Below are 19,988 nucleotides of genomic sequence, written 5' to 3'. Positions count from 1 at the left end.
TAATGATCGTCTATTGGATGTCAAACATTTGGCAACTTTGACGTACAGTCTTAGAGAGGAAACCCGCTACATTTTCCATTAGTAGCAAGGGATCAGATAGGATAGCACATAACACGGCCTTTGATATGCCAGTCGTGGCACACTAGCTGGAACGAGAAATAGCCCAATGGGGCGAGTGCACCACGTATAGCATATCAAAGGCCGTGGTATGTACTATCATATTTGTGGAATGGAGCACATAAAAGATCCCTTGCTACCGGGGGGCGACCGGTGTGTGTGTGTGTGGAGAGGGGGGGGGGGATGCCTCCTACTCGAGGACAAAAATATGCCTTTTATTAAAATTAAAAAATATGTATATAAGTATCTGATGCACCCCACCCCCATACGAGATATTATGCTCCTCACTCCAGATATCGTTCCTACGGACCTGCAGACACACAGAAACAGCGTGCCAGAAAGGTCTACGGATTCACAGACAGCTTAAGCGGATCCAGAAAGTGGATATACAAAAAACACCACTTTCCCCCGTTATTGTGCGCCCAGAAGGCTGGAAATGCCATGTTTGAACATCTGAAATCCGATTTTCAAACTCCATAACAGGTTAAAACCTTTAATTTTCAATTCCCCGAGCCACCAACTGACAATGGTCCCCAATTTCAAATACACTCTGCGGCCTTGAATTCGACCACCAACTATAACTGCATTTTCAACATCATACGTTAACTGCAGTTTAAACAATATTTATATACTAGTAAACTGCAACTACATTTTAACATATTTTAACTGCATTTTCACTACTCATTAATACTTAAACTTTTAAAAATATTTCAATTATATAACATTATTAACGCAACAATCAAAAGTCATCAAAACAATTTGTATTGCAAAATAATCGGAAAAGAGAAAATGACACACATAATTAATACTACAATACTATACTTTCCAAACCAAGTTGTCTATAGCTTATAACGCCAGTTATAATTGTTTTCTTTTGGGTTTTATTTAACACGCAGGTTTGTCTGTATAGCGATACACATACAATATAAGCATTCTACAGAACTGTTAATTGTTAGAGGCTGTTATTCTTATTTCATCAGCTTATTTAAATTAGGAAAATCCCTCGAGCCACTTGATTCCAACACTACACAAGCCACTGCCCCTGCGTCCACCGTAAATAACTCGATTCATCGCCAGATAGATGTCGTAGTTGACGCTGCCCTCGTTGTCAGACTGGCCTTTCAGCGCGAACAGGTCGTTTTTGATGATGGAGTTGAAGTAGCCTTCGCCGTTGTTCCAGGTGACGATGCCGTCGGTGATGATGAACTGCAGGCTGGTCTTGTACGTCGATGTCACGTACTTGTGGGCTTTCGGCGAGTGGTGGTCGTTGCTGTACACGTACATGCCCTGGTTGTAGGAATGGATCTCGGCGTCTCGGCTCTGGGTTCCCGAGTCACCGCCTACAGCGAATAGTAACCACTAACATTACATATTACATAGTGAATAATGCGTGACTGGCCGTTAGATACCATTTATCTTAGAACGAGTTGTTTTAAAATGTATCAAACGAGCGAAGGTGAATTAGATACGTTTTTAAACAACGAGTATTAAGATAATTTGTATCTAAGTGACACGAATGTAGTTATTCTATTTCTTACATATCCTAAAAAAGGGATAAAAGTTTAAAATAAATTTAAACGCATATAGTTTATATATATATATATATATATATATATATATATATATATATATATATATATATATATATATATAGTTTTGCCCTTCAGTACCCCGGGTACACCTTAGCAGTAAACTGTATTATGTTGCCATATGAATATATACTGACACACAATGAAAACACAAAACAGTTTTTTTTCAATATTTTGTTGTGATTAATGAAAAATATATTTATTGGACTTAAAATAACAATTTATGAGAGGAAGCCATTGATTGGTACTTTTGTCTGGGTTTTAATCCTGGTTTTGTTCTCGTTACACATACAATAGCAGAAACACACAAAATGGTGTGAAATGCGTTCACTACATGCTCAATCATGCTGCATGCAATGCACGTGAAATGCCAGTATGTGGACACATCAAAAGTCACGTAACGGTGTCATATTCCTCGTTACATTAAGAATGCCACGATTCGGAGAACAAAGAGAGCGAGCGTTGGGCATGGCTCAAGGGGGACTTCGCAAAGCCAAGTTGCTAGGACCTTCAGAGTCCATCCATCAACTATTGAACGACTTTTTGAACGTCATCAACAGACCGGGAGTGTCCGTGATCGACCTCGACCTGGTCAACGTCCCGTTACGACCCCACGCCAGGATCGGCAGATTCGACGACACCACCTCCGTGACCGGTTCAGAACTGCGACGATGACAGCAAGCAACACGATAGGACGTCAGGGAAAGCCTATCCATCCGATGACGGTCATCCGTCGACTCGAACGGCTGGACTCAGATGCAGACGCCCATACAACGGTAACATCATGACACCGCGACATCGTGCTGCGAGACTACAGTTTGCTCTCCAGAATGGTAATCATCCACCAGCCTTTTACCGGAGCATTGTTTTCTCAGATGAGTTCCGTTTCTCTGTTTCTTTTGCCAATGGAAGAGCACGTGTGTACAGGAGACTCCATGAACGGTACGCTGACGGATGTGTGAGGGAACGTGATCGGTTTGGCGGCGGTTGTCTGATGGTATGGGGGGGGGGGGGGGGGGGGCAATCAACTGTGATTTCAAGAGTGATCTCATCATTGTCCACGATGACCTTACAGCCCAGCGTTATGTTGACGTTATTCTAAGACCAGTTCTTCAGCCACCGAAGACCAGGAGGTCCCCTTCTGTTTCAACAAGACATTGCCAGTCCACATACTTCAAGAATTACCCAGGCATTCCTGCAACAAGCCGGTATCACCGTTATGAACTGGCCCGCCGTTTCACCGGATTTGAACCCAATTGAACACATGTGGGATGAGTTAGGACGTCGTGTACGTCACCGCCAGCCACCACCGCGTAACGTCGCTGAGCTTGCACAGGCGTTGCAAGAAGAGTGGAGGAACATTCCTGTGGCTTATTTGAGATGTTTGTGCCAATCCTTTTCCCCGTCGTCTTCACGCATGCTCACGGGCCAATGGTGGACACACCAGATACTGACCTTGATATGGGGGGGGGGGGGGGGGGGTGTGTTGTTGAACTTTTCGATTACGAATGCAACTCGATTACTGATGATAACTGGCCATGTTTCCATGTGAATGTATCTCATGAATACCAGTCATTAATGTCATATTACATTATCCATCAATTTATTAATAGTTTGTCGTTATTTGCAATGAAAAGTTGTTTTTGCGTTTTCATTGTGTGTCAGTATATGTCATGCAGTGAAGCTAGGTTCACTCAAACGAAAACATGCAAACAACGGGACTGGCGCAAATGGCCCACATGTTGAAGAAAGGTTGCCTGGGCTTTTATTTATTTATTTTTCTGAAGATGTAAAAAAAACCCACGCCATACGTGATAATGAAGAATTAAATTTATTTTTGAATATTTAATGTTTTGAGTAAAGGGGCGACAAATCAACCGCAAATACCTATATCACAGTAACTGCTAAGGGATGAAGTGAGTGTGATCGTATAAATCTTTTTTTCTATTCTTTAGATTGATATCATACTACTAATTTTACAAAAATGGTTTTATCAATGGTGGAGTTTATCAGCGAATTAGAATATTACCAATGGTGGAGTTTATCAGCGAATTAGAATATTATCAATGGTGGAGTTTATCAGCGAATTAGAATATTATCAATGGTGGAGTTTATCAGCGAATTAGAATATTATCAATGGTGGAGATTATCAGAGAATTAGAATATTGATTAAATCGGTCTTTGCGTTTATAGAAATGTTGGAATCAAAAAGTATAAATTGTGGATTCGAAACTATAGTGATCGGAAGGAAATGTTACCGAGTTACTGGAGCAAAAACATATCTTTTTCTGAGACTATATTTTTCTTCTTCAAAATATCAGAGTCTCTGTTTGTCCTTAAATTTGTAGTCATTAAATTGATATTTAATCGCAAATATCTTAACAACGGCAGCAAAATTTCATATGACGCATACACACTTTTTGCTTAAATGTTTGACTGAGAGCTTACCCCAAGCATTATTAGTTCTGGAGTCTCCGATATTGAAGGAGAATTTCTTGGGATTGGAGAACGTCATGTCGATTCGCACTTTCCTCTTGGCGAGTCCAGCAGAGTTAAACGTCAGCTTGAGCACCCCACGTTTACTGCAGGGGATGATACTGGAACCCACTAGGCTGGTGAACCACGAGATAGAGGAGTCGGAACCGGTCACCACCCCTGTTGACAGGTTTATCTCCATGTCGTACGCTGTAATGTTAACAAAAGAGAGCAAAACAATGACTTGTCGATCTCTAATAATATGGAATACGAAATAAAACCATCTTCCCACATACAAATATGTTTATATATTTTTTAATTTTTCACATTACAAAAATAATATTACGTTGTTCCCATAGAATACTTATCCTATATCCAAAACGATTATATTCTCACAAGAAACGTATGCTGTTCTAATAAATAATTTATGTTATTCTTACGAGAAAACATTTTGCTGTTAGACGATTTTAACATGTCACAACAAAACCCCGTTATTCCAAGAAGATACTGTGTCATTCTTGTAACCACAAGAAACTTGTTGCATACACATTTTAACCCCCCCCCCCCCCCTTCCCCCACGAAATGCATCCTATTCCTACACAAATCTACTTTATAATGAATAAGTTATTTGTAAAAAAATAAAAACATATGATTAAATTGTAAACCTGTACCAACTCAAATAAAAATAAATAAAAAAGGTTCAGTGTAAATACAAAAAGGTTCTTTAAAAATGACCATCAAATTAAATAGGTTAAATCTTCTTTTTTTGATACCTCTGCGCGTGCTGTAACCTCACCGTGGTGCAGGGGTGTAACATTCTCCTTGAGAATGGCCAATACAGCACAAAATTGAAGTTTTAAGTGAAAGTCAGTACCTATCTGTGATACCGGCCTCGGTGGCGTCGTGGTAGGCCATCGGTCTACAGGCTGGTAGGTACTCGGTTCGGATCCCAGTCGAGGCATGGGATTTTTAATCCAGATACCGACTCCAAACCCTGAGTGAGTGCTCCGCAAGGCTCAATGGGTAGGTGTAAACCACTTGCACCGACCAGTGATCCATAACTGGTTCAACAAAGGCCATGGTTTGTGCTATCCTGCCTGTGGGAAGCGCAAATAAAAGATACCTTGCTGCTAATCGGAAGAGTAGCCCCTGTAGTGGCGACAGCGGGTTTCCTCTCAAAATCTGTGTGGTCCTTAACCATATGTCTGACGCCATATAACCGTAAATAAAATGTGTTGAGTGCGTCGTTAAATAAAACATTTCTTTCTTTCTATCTGTGATATTATGTGTTTTTGCACCGTTATTTACATTGTGTTTTTGTTTAAATCTTGAATTTTTATATTGATGTTCATCATCACTTTAATTGTTTGCATTACCATAGTTTGACACCCAATAGCCGATGTATTTTTTGTGCTGGGGTGTCGTTAAACATTCATTCATTCATTCATTCTTTGTTTTGATAGAGGCATGAAAACAACTGATGGAACAGCCAGATAAATCACACACAGCTCAACCTTTAGTATCTATGGATTATTTCACTGACAATGCAAGCGAAGCTGCATACCTTGGCTGTTCTAGCATTTTGTCTTTAGCCGTGTTAAAATGAAATTTAATCTATATATTATACTGGTAATTTGTAAAGAAACTGAATGTTGTTGTTTTTTGTTTTTTTGAGTTGGTATGCGTTTAAAAGTTGATAATATTGTTTTATATGAATTTTAACTTTATTCCTTACGAAGTTATATGCCAATTCATAGGTTTCCTTTTGAATCAAACGGACCATACGAGAAACTCTCTCTCAGCTCGTAACCTACATTCATGTTTTCATACACTACAATTTTGTTCTCATGGACAAATTAAATAGGCACGAGATATTATTGTTATTTTTAAGGTAAGAACCACAGAATACTTTTATTATATGTTCTTGAGAGATTTTATTATGTTCCGCCAAAAAAAACCTGGGAGCTTACCCAACTCAAAAACAAACATAAAAAGAAAAATACAAAAAAATACAAAAATAAATAAATAATACAAAACAAAGAGTCACAAATAGAAATATATATTAAAGTACATCACAAAAACTCAGGCTAGAAAAAACCAAAGAAACAAATTAAAGAAAACGCAAGACACTTACTAACGGCCATGGCACATCCTATCAGACAAAGACACACGGCGCAACTTCTAAAAACATCCATCTTCATAGGCGGAGTTTGAAAATGTTAAATCTCGCAAAAGATTATTAAAAATAAACGACAGGGCATCCCTTTTTATACACAGTTCGAAAGATTCCGGACCCGGACACAAAAATATGACATAACAGCAAAATGTCCAATGAACTGTTTTGTCGGTAACCGTAATCTATTTAGCAACACTAATTAAAAAAAAATAGATAGTGAAAAGCAAGAAGAAAAAATGAACTCATCGCACTTCGTGACGTAAGTTTATTGCCTTTATGTTTGTGAAAGTGAACAATAAAAACACCCACGTGTGTTGTTTGATGGAAAGGAAATAGTTAACTTAATTTTAAGCTAACAAAGCATGACAATAGCGTCATCGTATCCGGTTTGCACAAAACAGAAAAAAACATTATTACACTCAGGTCGTTACACAACGGCATTAGAGGAACATGCATAATAAATTACATACATTTGACAAGATGGTTTACAGGATGAAATATATAAATAGTGTGTAATACATATTTACAATGGTAGCCATACATAGAAATAATATACATGTTTTGTCATAGATGCATGATATATATTTATATAAATAATATTAACAGTTTAATGTTAGTAATAGTAGTAGTAGCTAAAGAATAGAGTTGTTGACTAGTTTAATTTCTTGGGTTTTTAAAAACCTTGCAAATTATATTTATAAATTTTGCTAGTTTTTTTTAATACACTTATTTTGTTACTGTTCATTAAAGGGACATTGCCTGGTTTTCTGCATTGTAAGATGTTTCTGACTAATAAAATATTTCTACGATTAAACTTACATATTAAATATATTTTCTTGTTTAGAATATCAGTGTCTGTATAATCAATGTGTTTCTGGTCGCCTTAATATTTGTAAGAAGCCTAAACTGGATTTTGTCTTCAAATAATTTCGTACGTACGAAAAAACAATATTTTAGGAAATAAGATGAAATTTAACCTAGTACAAATATTAGAACGATCTGAAACACGTTTAATATACAGCTACTAATATTGTATGCAGAAAAATATATTTGATATGTAATTACAATCGTTAAAAAATCTCTTTTAGTCGATAACATCTTAAAAAGTGCAGTAAACTCGGGAATGTCCCTTTAATTCTTTGAATTTGTAAGTACTTGTTTTTTTTTTTTTATAGTAATAGGGCTGTAAAAATTATTTTCGAGATTTATCAAAAAACTTGCACACAAACAAGTAATGGTATTCATCTCCGATATCCGTTTCATCACATAAAGGACATAATCTATCTTCAAATAAAATATGATTCCATCTTCCAGTTTCTACAGGTAGATAGTGATTTAAGTTCTAAATTTTATGACACTGGACCATAATATTTCAGCAATTATATTAAGGTATTTTTCGAAAATAGGTTTTTCTTTAAAGGGACATTCCTGAGTTTGCTGTAATTTTTAAAGATGTTATCGACTAATAAAATGTTTCTACGATTAAACTTATATATTAAATATATTTTCTTGTTTAGAATATTAGTGGCTGTATATTAAACGTGTTTCTGATCGTTGTAATATTTGTACTAGGTTAATTTTCATTTTATTTCCTAAAAAATATTTTTTCCGTGCGTACGAATAATCCAATCATACCTATTACCATTAACTTTATAATCTGTCAACATGGATTTTTAAATTAAAAAAGATAGTTTCGATTGTTTTCCTAAAATAATACGTCCCCAATAACAAACCATTCTTCTATGAATATTTAATTCCAATGGCATCTTCCCTAATTCACCGTATAACATAAAAATTGGGGTGGATTTTTTGACGGGTAATATGTGTCGGAAGAATTTTATTTGAACAGAATTACAAATATCGTTTTTTCCGTAACCCCAGACTTCACAACCATACAATAAGATAGGAAGAACCATTGATTCAAACATTTTAAGTTTACATTCAAATGATAAATTATGTTCTTTAGCTTTTGCTACTGACACATCACTGACCGTCTTCAGACAAGAAAAATAATCTTTAAAAACTTCATTAGTCAGGATTGAAATCTTCATGTTTACTGATGTGTTGAAATTAAATCAGGAAATTACCCGCATCTGTCAACAAATACTAATTTAATGGGGGTGGGGGTCGCAGTTGGGAGGACCAATATCGTCCTCGGTGGTGTCGTGGTTCAGCCATCCGACATAAGGCTGGTAGGTACAGAGTTCGCACCCCGGTACCGGCTCCCACCCAGAGCGAGTTTTAACAACTCAATAGGTAGGTGTAAGGCCACTACACCCTCTTCTATCGCACTAACCACTACCAATTAACAACTAACCCACTATCTTGGACAGACAGCCCAGACAGTTGATGTGTTTGCCCAGGACAGCGTGCTTGAACCTTAATTGGATATAAGCACTAAAATAAGTTGAAATGAAATGGTGGACCACTGAATGAATATTTAACGACACCCGGACACAAACTATATGTATCGGCTAGTGGGTGGCAATTCAATTGCAAATTTTTTACTGAAACTGAATGAATATTTAACGACACCCGGACACAAACTGTATGTATCGGCTAGTGGGTGGCAATTCATTTGCAATTCTTTACTGAAACTGAATGCATATTAAACGACACCCGGACACAAACTGTATGTATCGGCTAGTGGGTGGCAATTCAATTGCAATTCTTTACTGAAACTGAATGAATATTAAACGACACCCGGACACAAACTATATGTATCGGCTAGTGGGTGGCAATTCAATTGCAATTCTTTTACTGAAACTGAATGAATATTTAACGACACCCGGACACAAACTATACGTATAGGCTAGTGGGTGGCAATTCACAATGCAATTCTTTACTGAAACTGAATGAATATTTAACGGCACCCGGACACAAACTATATGTTTCGGCTAGTGGGTGGCAATTCAATTGCAATTCTTTACTGAAACTGAATGAATATTTAACGACACCCGGACACAAACTATATGTATCGGCTAGTGGGTGGCAATTCAATTGCAATTCTTTACTGAAACTGAATGAATATTTAACGACACCCGGTCACAAACTATATGTATCGGCTAGTGGGTGGCAATTCAATTGCAATTCTTTACTGAAACTGAATGAATATTAAACGACACCCGGACACAAACTATATGTATCGGCTAGTGGGTGGCAATTCAATTGCAATTCTTTACTGAAACTGAATGAATATTAAACGACACCCGGACACAAACTATATGTATCGGCTAGTGGGTGGCAATTCAATTGCAATTGTTTACTGAAACTGAATGAATATTAAACGACACCCGGACACAAACTATATGTATAGGCTAGTGGGTGGCAATTCTATTGCAATTCTTTACTGAAACTGAATGAATATTAAACGACACCCGGACACAAACTATATGTATCGGCTAGTGGGTGGCAATTCAATTGCAATTCTTTACTGAAACTAAATGAATATTAAACGACACCCGGACACAAACTATATGTATCGGCTAGTGGGTGGCAATTCTATTGCAATTCTTTACTGAAACTGAATGAATATTTAACGACACCCGGACACAAACTATAAGTATCGGCTAGTGGGTGGCAATTCAATTGCAATTCTTTACTGAAACTGAATGAATATTTAACGATACCCGGACACAAACTATACGTATAGGCTAGTGGGTGGCAATTCAATTGCAATTCTTTACTGAAACTGAATGAATATTAAACGACACCCGGACACAAACTATATGTATAGGCTAGTGGGTGGCAATTCAATTGCAATTCTTTACTGAAACTGAATGAATATGTAAAGCAGAGATGGGGCGATTACTTGACCAAAGTAATCGATTACGATTACGATTACTTTAGAATGTCACGATTACGATTACAAGATAATACACTTCTCTGACAACACGCGATGAAGCTGGACGTATATTCATGTGCTCTCGACTTGCACCCACCCAACCTGGGGGGACTGCTTGTTAGTTACAAGAAGCTGTTGGAGTACCGCGTCGCTTACATCGGGTCACGGGCAACTGTGACTTTGGTGTATGGCGACGCGGTCACTCAGAAGAGGAAGGGAAGAGGAACGAGGAGGAAACGTGCGCCAGGGGCGGCACAGGGGGAACAAAGCTGGCGGCTCAACCGCCAAAGGCGGTCCCGTCTGCGTCGCCGCCCCCACCCCGACGACTTGACAAGCCAGCTGTTTCAACGCAGACTGACCAACTCGACGAGTCGACGCCAGTGTTGGACACCGCCATATGCGAGACTCCACGGCCGGCGTCTTGCGTTCCAACCCCTCCGCTTGTGTCCGCGTCGAGACCCCCACCCCCGGGGGACTCCGCAGCGACCAAGCTGGATGTTGGTGTTGCGAAACGGAAGGCCGCCACTCCTCCGAGGCAGGAACTTCGCCGCCTGGAGTCTCGCAGTGTCGAAGATAAAGGGCCAGTACTCGAAGTACTTAGTCGGGGATACACCACACACGGCCTCACTGCCGGGAGGCGTCGTCGAAGGATCCTTCAGGTTGGACTATACCAATTCAAATCCCATAGGCGACCATGTTAACGTTTGTGTTTAAAAACACTATATGCAATATATCAACCAAACTATGACCCATAAATATCAGTACTACAACCCCTACCTCAAAGTAGTAACTGCAGAAAATGGTACCTTTCATGGCTCATATTCGGTATAACCAGATGTTTTTACAACACCCCTAGTTTCGCACAAAATTTTAGTACTTTTTTTTACATGTACCCCATACATGTTCCAAGCACAAGGCTGCTTGACACAGTGGTACTAGATGAATTAAAATTGACTATATTTTTAGCCCAGATGAAACTAATTTTTTTTACAACCAACACACTCACATTTATAACCAATCACAGGACTTGTGGTGTTAACTTCTCTATCAAAAGTTCCCTGCACCTCGAACTTCGACCCAGCCGGAAATTAATTGGTATAGTGCTACCTATAAGCGCTTCTCAGACGGCTCTGAGGTCGGGATCCACGACATTGAGCTAGGGGACGGGACGTTTGGACGTGTGGTGACGTCGCGCCGGGATGGACTCTACAGACAAGGAGTTCTCTTCAGAGAAATGGACAACAACACCGTCCATAGAGTCCTGAAGCTCATCGCCGGCGCCCGTTACGTCGAGCTAGCCAAGATCTTGCTAACCCACCGGTGGAGGAAACGCGAAGCACTTCATCTCGTCCCCATAGTCGCCAACCGTTCCAAGGGCTTAGTCGGACTTTAAAATTTCTGGCCGGCATTCACAATTTTATTTCATTTTATTATTTTATTTTATTTATTTATTTTTTTGTAAACAGTCCGACGCACTTTATTTTGGCAGCCCGTCTAAAATGCTCAAATCACCTTAAAAGCCTTTCAGTCGAGCACTCTAATTTTATTTTTTGGACTTAATTTTTTGTCCAGACATAAGTAGTATGAAATTAGCTCATTTCGACCTAACAACTAAATTCGTATTACAAAATTCCGCCCACCTTAAATTCGCCCCCCCCCCCCTCCTCCCCGGGCCTGGACCATATAGATCGGACTGTTAAACTTTTAGACCTCCGTTAAACATTTTATGTCGAAATAACTTTTTTTTTTTCTTTTTTTTTAAATATTATTAATTAGTCCGATCCTCTCTTCTTTCTCATATTTATTTTTGGACTGTCCTTCTAAAATGCTCCAAATTATATAAATATTCGGCCGAGCAGTCAGTTCTTTTTATTTTTGGCTTGTAACTTTTCTCTCTTTTTAAAAATTCTATTAACTTATTTACTAATTGCTATTTTCAAAATTCTGCCCATTTTCAACTCTATCCCCCCCCCCCCCCTCCCATCCCGAGTCAGGCCACCGATCTTATCGGAGGTCGGACTCTGGATGGGCGTGTTCGAAACCCTAGTGGTATATGGGCACGTTAAACAAGTTATCTATCTATCTACAAGATAATTCAAAGTAATCGATTACGATTGCGAATACATTGTCTAGCAATCATGATTACAATCACGATTACATTTCCACAAATCTACACAAATAATGAAATGATGTTACCACCATGAAGTTATGCACTTTATTTTACAACCATACCTATTTAATTCATTAAAAGACATAATGAATAATTTTGGATTACAAGTATTTATTAAATTATTTAAAACATTTATAAACGTATGTATACTGCAGGGAGGGAATCAGTTTCCAAAACCAGATTTATTATTCTTAAATTTGGATTATTGACGAAAAGGTACCCATAACCATAGGTATAATTATTGTATCAATGCATAACACATATATTTTGTTATATTATTGAAACAAGCCATAATTAGTAATTGCAAACTGTTTGATCACTATTACTTTTTTTTTTTTTTTTTATTGTTTGTAGAACGTATACCATTTAATACCATCCACAAATTAAAATAAATGATTATTTTTTTAAAATTTATAAATGAAGAAATAAAGAACGAAAGAAAAGAACAAACAAGTAAATAAATAATTAAATTGATATCTGCATACATATACGTGTGCACAAGTTGCTCATTGCATTTAATTGTTGACAGTCTAAAAATGACTATTATTAATGAATCGATTTGCAGTCATGCTTGCATTGTGCAATATTATAAGGATCCAATTGTATCGGTGAAAATTACAAGTATCTTGGTCTGGGTGTGTTTATTTTGGTATCATTAGAAGCGCCGCGTTTCGTAGAACATCTATTAAATATGTTTCGGCTAGTGGGTAGCAATTCAATTGCAACTCTTTACTGAAACTGAATGAATAATTAATTACACCCGAACACAAACTATATGTATCGGCTAGTGGGTGATAATTCAATTGCAATTCTTTACTGAAACTCCAGGGTGAGGAGCAGAGCCAGCAGCAGGCAGCAGTACTTGAAGAAGTGACCGGGCTTTAGTATAACAAGGGTGGTCACCATAACGACGTGTTGCTATGACGACGGGTCATCCGAGCAGCAGAGCCAGCAGCAGACAGCAGTACTTGAAGAAGTGACCGGGCTTTAGTATAACAACGGTGGTCACCATGACGACGTGTTGCTATGACGATGGGTCATCCGAGCAGCAGAGCCAGCAGCAGAACCCAGTACTTGAAGAAGTGACCGGGCTTTAGTATAACAACGGTGGTCACCATGACGATGTGTTGCTATGACGACGGGTCATCCGAGCAGCAGAGCCAGCAGCAGACAGCAGTACTTGAAGAAGTGACCGGGCTTTAGTATAACAACGGTGGTCACCATGACGATGTGTTGCTATGACGACGGGTCATCCGAGCAGCAGAGCCAGCAGCAGACAGCAGTACTTGAAGAAGTGACCGGGCTTTAGTATAACAACGGTGGTCACCATGACGATGTGTTGCTATCACGACGGGTCATCCGAGCAGCAGAGCCAGCAGCAGACAGCAGTACTTGAAGAAGTGACCGGGCTTTAGTATAACAACGGTGGTCACCATGACGATGTGTTGTTATCACGACGGGTCATTCGAGACTGTGAGGATTGCAGAATTGATGACACCGAGTGTTAGCCACATCACCATCATGATCATGATGTGATACAGCCATTTTGGAATGTCAACAAGTGGCTGGGTCCTGGAAAATATAGTGTTGTTCGAATGATCGATTATAATGGAAACTTGATTAATTAGGCTCTACCTACAGAAGGTTGCCTCTCTAAGACTGTATGTCAAAGTTAACACATTTTTACTTTCTACCAATGTGATGATCGATTATAATGGAAACTTGATTAATTAGGCTCTACCTACAGAAGGTTGCCTCTCTAAGACTGTATGTCAAAGTTAACACATTTTTACTTTCTACCTATGTGATGATCGATTATAATGGAAACTTGATTAATTAGGCTCTACCTACAGAAGGTTGCCTCTCTAAGACTGTATGTCAAAGTTAACACATTTTTACTTTCTACCAATGTGATGATCGATTATAATGGAAACTTGATTAATTAGGCTCTACCTACAGAAGGTTGCCTCTCTAAGACTGTATGTCAAAGTTAACACATTTTTACTTTCTACCTATGTGATGATCGATTATAAATGTCATATTCGATTGTCACAGAAAATGTCAACTATGGATTTGTTCCTACATTGTAGGTGATGGACTTTCTGTAAATATGTACAGGTTGATGTTTGCTTTCATTGATATATCGCTTGATGGGCGGTCAGTTTAGGACCGATCCCCATTGGTGGCCCCGTTGGGCTATTTATCGTTCCAGCCAGTGCTCTATGACTGGTGTAACAAAGGCCGTGGTATGTATTATCCTGCTAATCGAAAAGAGTAGCCCATGAAGTGGCGACAGCCGGTTTCCTCTCTCAATATCTGTGTGGTCCATAACTATATGTCCGACGCCATATAACCGTAAATAAAATGTGTTGAATGCGTCGTTAATTAAAACATTTTGTTCATTGATATTTATGTGTACATAAAGAAAACAAATACTGGATAGATATTAAATGTAAAATGTGTGATTTGTTGGCTCTATCATGGTTAACACGACAATAGTTAATGCGATGGGAAAAACGCGACTTTTTATTGCGAATATATTAAAAACGGGTAAAGTTTTTAAAATGTATTTTATTGATACTTCATATATATTGTAAAAGGTATACGTAGATACCAAACAATAGTGAATTACGTTTTCGATAAACGTGGACCTTTAAAAAGTGATAGAAAATAAGTATTGATTATTTCTAACAGAAGTTATATATTGGTATTGAACTAAATATATTTGTAATGTTGGATATCAACTAAATTATTTTGAAATATACTCGTATAATGAAATTTTCAACCATGATATATTTTTATGTCTAATATAATGCGATATATGAAACCAGTTTACTAGTCATATGCACGATGGACAACGGTCCAACCATGATAAGCTTTAGCAGTTGCCTGTTGTTATACGTTTTATAAACAAACAACCAAACAAACAAAGAAACAAACAAGAAAATACCAAAAAAGGACAAAGAACTTGTGAAGAAACCAACTTCACTTTGTTAAATTTTGTTCTGTCGGTTTTCCCTGATTCAGTACGTAATATATGTTATGTTCTCCTTGACTCGATTTAATTTGACACTAACTAACGTGGTTTCCTTATCTTCTGTCGTTCAAACCAGTGCACCACGACTGGTATATTAAATGCCGTAATATGTGCTATCCTGTCTGTGGGATGGTGCATATAATATATGATGATCCCATGCTACTAATGAAAAATGTAGCGGGGTTCCTCTATATGTCACAATTACCAAATGTTTGACATCCAATAGCCGATGATTACTAAAACAATGTGATCTAGTGATATCGTTAAACTAAACAAAGTTTAACTTTCCTTATCTACTGTTGCTAATACCCACCCCATCCCACCCCCCTCCCGGTATTAGTTGACATATGCGAAACGTAGGCGAATGTGATGGAAAGGTACTGGGGGAGGGGTCTTAAAAGAAGTTTGCCCTGACAATGATATACACTACATGTAGCATTAAAACATTTAGCGAAACCAATTCCATATACCCCCCTTTTTTCCGAAAGAATAAAACGTAGTATAGTCCTTCCCAAAGGGAACGCCGTTTTCTTACTATGGTATTTGTACTACAAGTTATTTATTTCTGAGCCAACTGTTTTCTAAATTGCACACAAAAATAGTTGGGTTTTATTTGTGGGGGTTTTGTGGGGGTTTTGTGGGGTTTCGTTTCAAAATACTTTTTCTTTTCTTCTATAGATGAATCAACCCTTTTTTAAAATCAGTCTTTGCCTGGCCTCTGAAAAGTTGTGCAAACAACATGCCTATTATCTTATTTCTATCTCAACTTACAGTTGGTTCCTAATGTAACTATTGTTAACATGTTTTTAGTAAGTTGTTTTGATGTACTTGATGTCCTGTTCTCCACACACGATTTAATGGTTTTCTCCATGCTTGATACAGTTGCTCATCGACCGTGTTAATTCATAATATTATACAAACTGGGTGGGGTGTATTTTTTTGTTTACTGCCAACCTGCACGAATCGTTGACGACTTCCTCGTATGTGCTTGGCCTTGAGTGAAATATATCGTCCGAATGACACCAATTCCATACACCAATTGCATATGCATGCATGCATGCATGTATCCATACATACATACATACATACATACATACATACATACATTTTAATTCTCGGGCATATATATGGTGGGTTTGGGGGTGATGGATGGCATGGGATGAGGATAGCATAGTTCCAACGAAACTGATCACACACCCGATCAAAGGCATCATGATATTAAGACTAGATTTGATACACATTGGTAATTCGTCCAAGCGCGAATTCGGCGTTGGGGTGAGATTTCTTTTCTGATTTGCTTAAAAAACCAACAAGTCACTAATGCTTTAGAATCCGCCATTCAATAGTAGATCCAGGCCCGTAGGAACGACATCTGGAGATTTGAGGTTGGGGATGTAACAAGCTTTATTTATATAAGAGTAGGACAAAACGTTCCTACAGGCCTGTATATCCGCCTATGGAGTCTCCTCTCATAACATATGCGTGTTTGATTACAGGACAGTAGGTTAGATGACCATTGACCGGCCTCGGTGGCGTCGTGGTTAGGCCATCGGTATACAGGCCCGTAGGAACGGCATCTGGAGATTTGAGGGTGGGGATGTAACAAGCTTTATTTATATAAGAGTAGGACAAAACGTTCCTACAGGCCTGTATATCCGCCTATGGAGTCTCCTCTCATAACATATGCGTGTTTGATTACAGGACAGTAGGTTAGATGACCATTGACCGGCCTCGGTGGCGTCGTGGTTAGGCCATCGGTATACAGGCCCGTAGGAACGGCATCTGGAGATTTGAGGGTGGGGATGTAACAAGCTTTATTTATATAAGAGTAGGACAAAACGTTCCTACAGGCCTGTATATCCGCCTATGGAGTCTCCTCTCATAAGATATGCGTGTTTGATTACAGGACAGTAGGTTAGATGACCATTGACCGGCCTCGGTGGCGTCGTGGTTAGGCCATCGGTATACAGGCCCGTAGGAACGACATCTGGAGATTTGAGGGTGGGGATGTAACACGCTTTATTTATATAAGAGTAGGACAAAACGTTCCTACAGGCCTGTATATTCGCCTATGGTGTCTCCTCTCATAAGATATGCGTGTTTGATTACAGGACAGTAGGTTAGATGACCATTGACCGGCGTCGGTGGCGTCGTGGTTAGGCCATCGGTATACAGGCCCGTAGGAACGGCATCTGGAGATTTGAGGGTGGGGATATAACAAGCTTTATTTATATAAGAGTAGGACAAAACGTTCCTACAGGCCTGTATATCCGCCTATGGAGTCTCCTCTCATAAGATATGCGTGTTTGATTACAGGACAGTAGGTTAGATGACCATTGACCGGCCTCGGTGGCGTCGTGGTTAGGCCATCGGTATACAGGCCCGTAGGAACGACATCTGGAGATTTGAGGGTGGGGATGTAACAAGCTTTATTTATATAAGAGTAGGACAAAACGTTCCTACAGGCCTGTATATCCGCCTATGGAGTCTCCTCTCATAACATATGCGTGTTTGATTACAGGACAGTAGGTTAGATGACCATTGACCGGCCTCGGTGGCGTCGTGGTTAGGTCATCGGTATACAGGCCCGTAGGAACGACATCTGGAGATTTGAGGGTGGGGATGTAACAAGCTTTATTTATATAAGAGTAGGACAAAACGTTCCTACAGGCCTGTATATCCGCCTATGGAGTCTCCTCTCATAAGATATGCGTGTTTGATTACAGGACAGTAGGTTAGATGACCATTGCTGCTTATAACAGACAGCAGACAGACAGGTATTTTATTTAAATCTCACCTTATGCACACAATAATAAAATGTACGTTTTACCTTTAGCTGAAAAACTGTCAGGTGGCACTGTATTGTGCCTGGGTGATGCCAGCCGTTGGTCAAAGTGTCCAAAGACGCGATCTCGTGGTATATATTCTTGCGCAAAATAAACTCGTGCAATAAATAGGAAGCGAAAACAATGTATGTGAAGTTCTGTATATATATCTTTACCTTTCTTGTTCAGGCTTGATACACAATTTGAAGTAACTTGGGGAAAATAAATGTAAAAGACTGAGTCTCCATGGATCAATTGGAGAAACAGCCCGGTACAGAATAACTTTGTATCTTGTATGTATTGCCCCTTTCACTGGCATAGCCAGCGGGGACCATGGGGGCAATGTGTGTATATACATATATATAAATTATAATTAACGTGAGGTCAAAATCATAGAACGAAGTCACTTCTCTCTGAAACATTAGAGAGGGTTTTAACAGGAGGGAGAAGACTTTTTAATCTAAAAAAAATTAAATACGCAAAAATAAAATGCAACTGAAAAATACTAATTTAACCGTTTGGAATTCATTGTCTCAGAAGTTCGTCTTGTCTTATCATTGACTTACTACTCCATACAAAGTACTGTCCTAGTCTGCCGATGTCAAGCTTAGATTACCTAGAAGCAGTTAAATGAATCGCACAGTAACAAAGTCTTAATTGATACACAGTTATGATGTCGGACTCGGTGGGTAATAGGTGTGTGGGTCGCTCATGTGGCCGCTTACAGCAGGAGACCGCTGATTACAGGTGGCTGCTTAGACAGGTTCCCTGTATTGTTTTATAATTTCGACATCTTTGTTTGCATGTTGAATTTATTAATTATGAGAAAGTCTGAGTAAAACTAATTAATCACTCCCCGCATATTTTCCAGTATATTTTCCAGTGGTGCTTGTCCCAACCTACCTAAAAAAAGTCTAGATCCCCACCCTTGTACAATTTCCAGCACACATGCTATACAATATAATTAAAGTTATACGCTTCAACAGTCGGTAACTCATCTAGGCCTACGAGTCGAGTACGTTTTGGACATGCTCATATGCCACTAGAGCTTCGAGCATGTCTGTCCCGAGGCCGGTCTCTGGATAGCCGGAAAACTGTCTCGGGACAGAAACTTGTAGGGCAATTTGGAATAATTACTCTAAATATAAATGGGGGAGTTTAAATAAAAAAATTGTTTGTGCGTTTCTAAAAAGTAATTATAAAAATAATAAAAAATATAATTTTTGGCACATAACTTTGAACGGGCAGTCTAAATTCAAAATTAATTATTATATAATTTTAGCCCTTGATGGAAGGGAAAAGAAGGTTTGTTGTGGAGGTTTAGCCAGTGCCACAGAAGGCCTTGCAATTAGTGGTTAGGAGAAGGTGAGGGGTACTGGTCGTATTGGTAACGTCGGTGTAACCAAAGGGGGTAGGGAAAAGAAAGAGGGGAAGGGAGGGGGCAGGCCCCCAGACAAACCCTAACACTCCCTACGGCCGAAACCGCCTACGCCCAAACGCCTTACCCCGAAGTTTCTGGTGGAATACCCCATCCCCCACACCCAAAGCCCCCACCGTCGGCCCAACCGTCGTGCCGTCCAGTTCCAGCACTCCTCAAGATTGGAGAAAAGGTCCAGCGTTGGCATCCCTAGAAGAGGGACGCATAGTCACATAATAGTGATAATCCAACGCTGGTATTGACAGGTAGAGATGTGTTATGGAGGATTTAGGCCTACTTTTAGTTCCAATCAAAGGTACTGTCTGAGCTAAACCGCC

The 19,988-nt window shown here is 39.1% G+C and overlaps 1 protein-coding gene across 2 annotated transcripts in view; it reads right to left on the bottom strand.

Annotated features, from left to right (window-relative positions):
• Window positions 1-862: 862 nt before the first annotated feature.
• The window catches only part of LOC121372684, a 43,194-nt gene continuing 24,068 nt past the window's right edge, over window positions 863-19,988 (bottom strand). The window contains exons 1-3 of one of the 2 annotated variants that reach the window (XM_041499134.1): window positions 6,316-6,483; window positions 4,155-4,391; window positions 863-1,457 (exon numbers count right to left, since the gene is read on the bottom strand). In XM_041499134.1, coding sequence (XP_041355068.1) covers window positions 1,108-1,457; window positions 4,155-4,391; window positions 6,316-6,382 — 654 coding nt within the window. In that variant the 5' untranslated portion in view covers window positions 6,383-6,483 and the 3' untranslated portion in view covers window positions 863-1,107. Of the gene's footprint in view, window positions 1,458-4,154; window positions 4,392-6,315; window positions 6,484-19,988 lie in introns of those variants that run through there. The other variant, XM_041499135.1, reaches the window with a different exon arrangement.

The sequence above is a fragment of the Gigantopelta aegis genome, chromosome 4 (assembly GCF_016097555.1).
Source record: "Gigantopelta aegis isolate Gae_Host chromosome 4, Gae_host_genome, whole genome shotgun sequence".
Taxonomy (NCBI): Eukaryota; Metazoa; Mollusca; class Gastropoda; order Neomphalida; family Peltospiridae; genus Gigantopelta; species Gigantopelta aegis.
This window is presented reverse-complemented; position numbering and strand designations above follow the sequence as displayed.